This window comes from Octopus sinensis, linkage group LG1 (assembly GCF_006345805.1).
Source record: "Octopus sinensis linkage group LG1, ASM634580v1, whole genome shotgun sequence".
In the NCBI taxonomy this organism is placed as follows: domain Eukaryota; kingdom Metazoa; phylum Mollusca; class Cephalopoda; order Octopoda; family Octopodidae; genus Octopus; species Octopus sinensis.
Window position 1 is genome coordinate 134,712,142 of NC_042997.1, and position 741 is coordinate 134,712,882.

At 29.7% G+C, this 741-nt stretch overlaps 1 protein-coding gene across 1 annotated transcript in view; it reads right to left on the minus strand.

The window, feature by feature from the left end:
• LOC115212124 (interleukin 17-like protein) overlaps positions 1-324 on the minus strand; it is a 3,943-nt gene extending 3,619 nt beyond the window's left edge. Inside the window, exon 1 of the mRNA XM_029780968.2 lies at positions 168-324. Coding sequence (XP_029636828.1) covers positions 168-182 — 15 coding nt within the window. The 5' untranslated portion in view covers positions 183-324. The remainder of the gene's footprint in view (positions 1-167) is intronic.
• Between the last annotated feature and the right edge of the window lie 417 nt (positions 325-741).

Sequence of the window (741 nt, forward strand, 5' to 3'; positions counted from 1 at the left end):
AATATACCACAGCCATAGAAATAAGTATCACATGTATAGTAATAATCTGCGTTAAGTACATAAGCAAAATGCTGCACTCATTCCTATGAATGATAGAAGAGTAAGCATAGACATAAGACTGAAGATGTAAATATTATAGTTGATATTAATAAGGTTTGTTTACTTACGTTGGTGGTATTCATTATAATGGATGGTCACTTGGAATGGAAAGGATGACAATCGTAGTATATTTGTATGTATTTTCAGATAAATCTTGAGCGTGCTAGTTTATCAAAATGATATTCGCTTGTGATGATAACAGCTCCTCTGAGATTACTTATATATAATATTTTCACCGTGGAATTACCATATGTCACAAAGATGAATGATAACTAAAAAATTATAAATATAAACAGGCGGAACTAACAAATTTACGGAAAAAATTACTTCCAGTAATGTGAAAGATCTGATATAACGTGAAATAAATTGTGATCTTTAGAAATTACTGAGCGTCTAGAGTAACCAGGACATGGTTTAAGATTTGTTTCGTCTTTTACCTGTTAATGGGGTGTGGTACTTTGTGAGTTCTCTTAATACACAGGAACATAGACATAGTAAAATATTGTCTTAAGAAGTTTTCCGATCTATTTTTAATATAATTTATCATTTGTGTTGCATATCTATCTATCTATCTATCTATCTATCTATCTATCTATCTATCTATCTATCTATCTATCTATCTATCTATCTATCTATCTATAT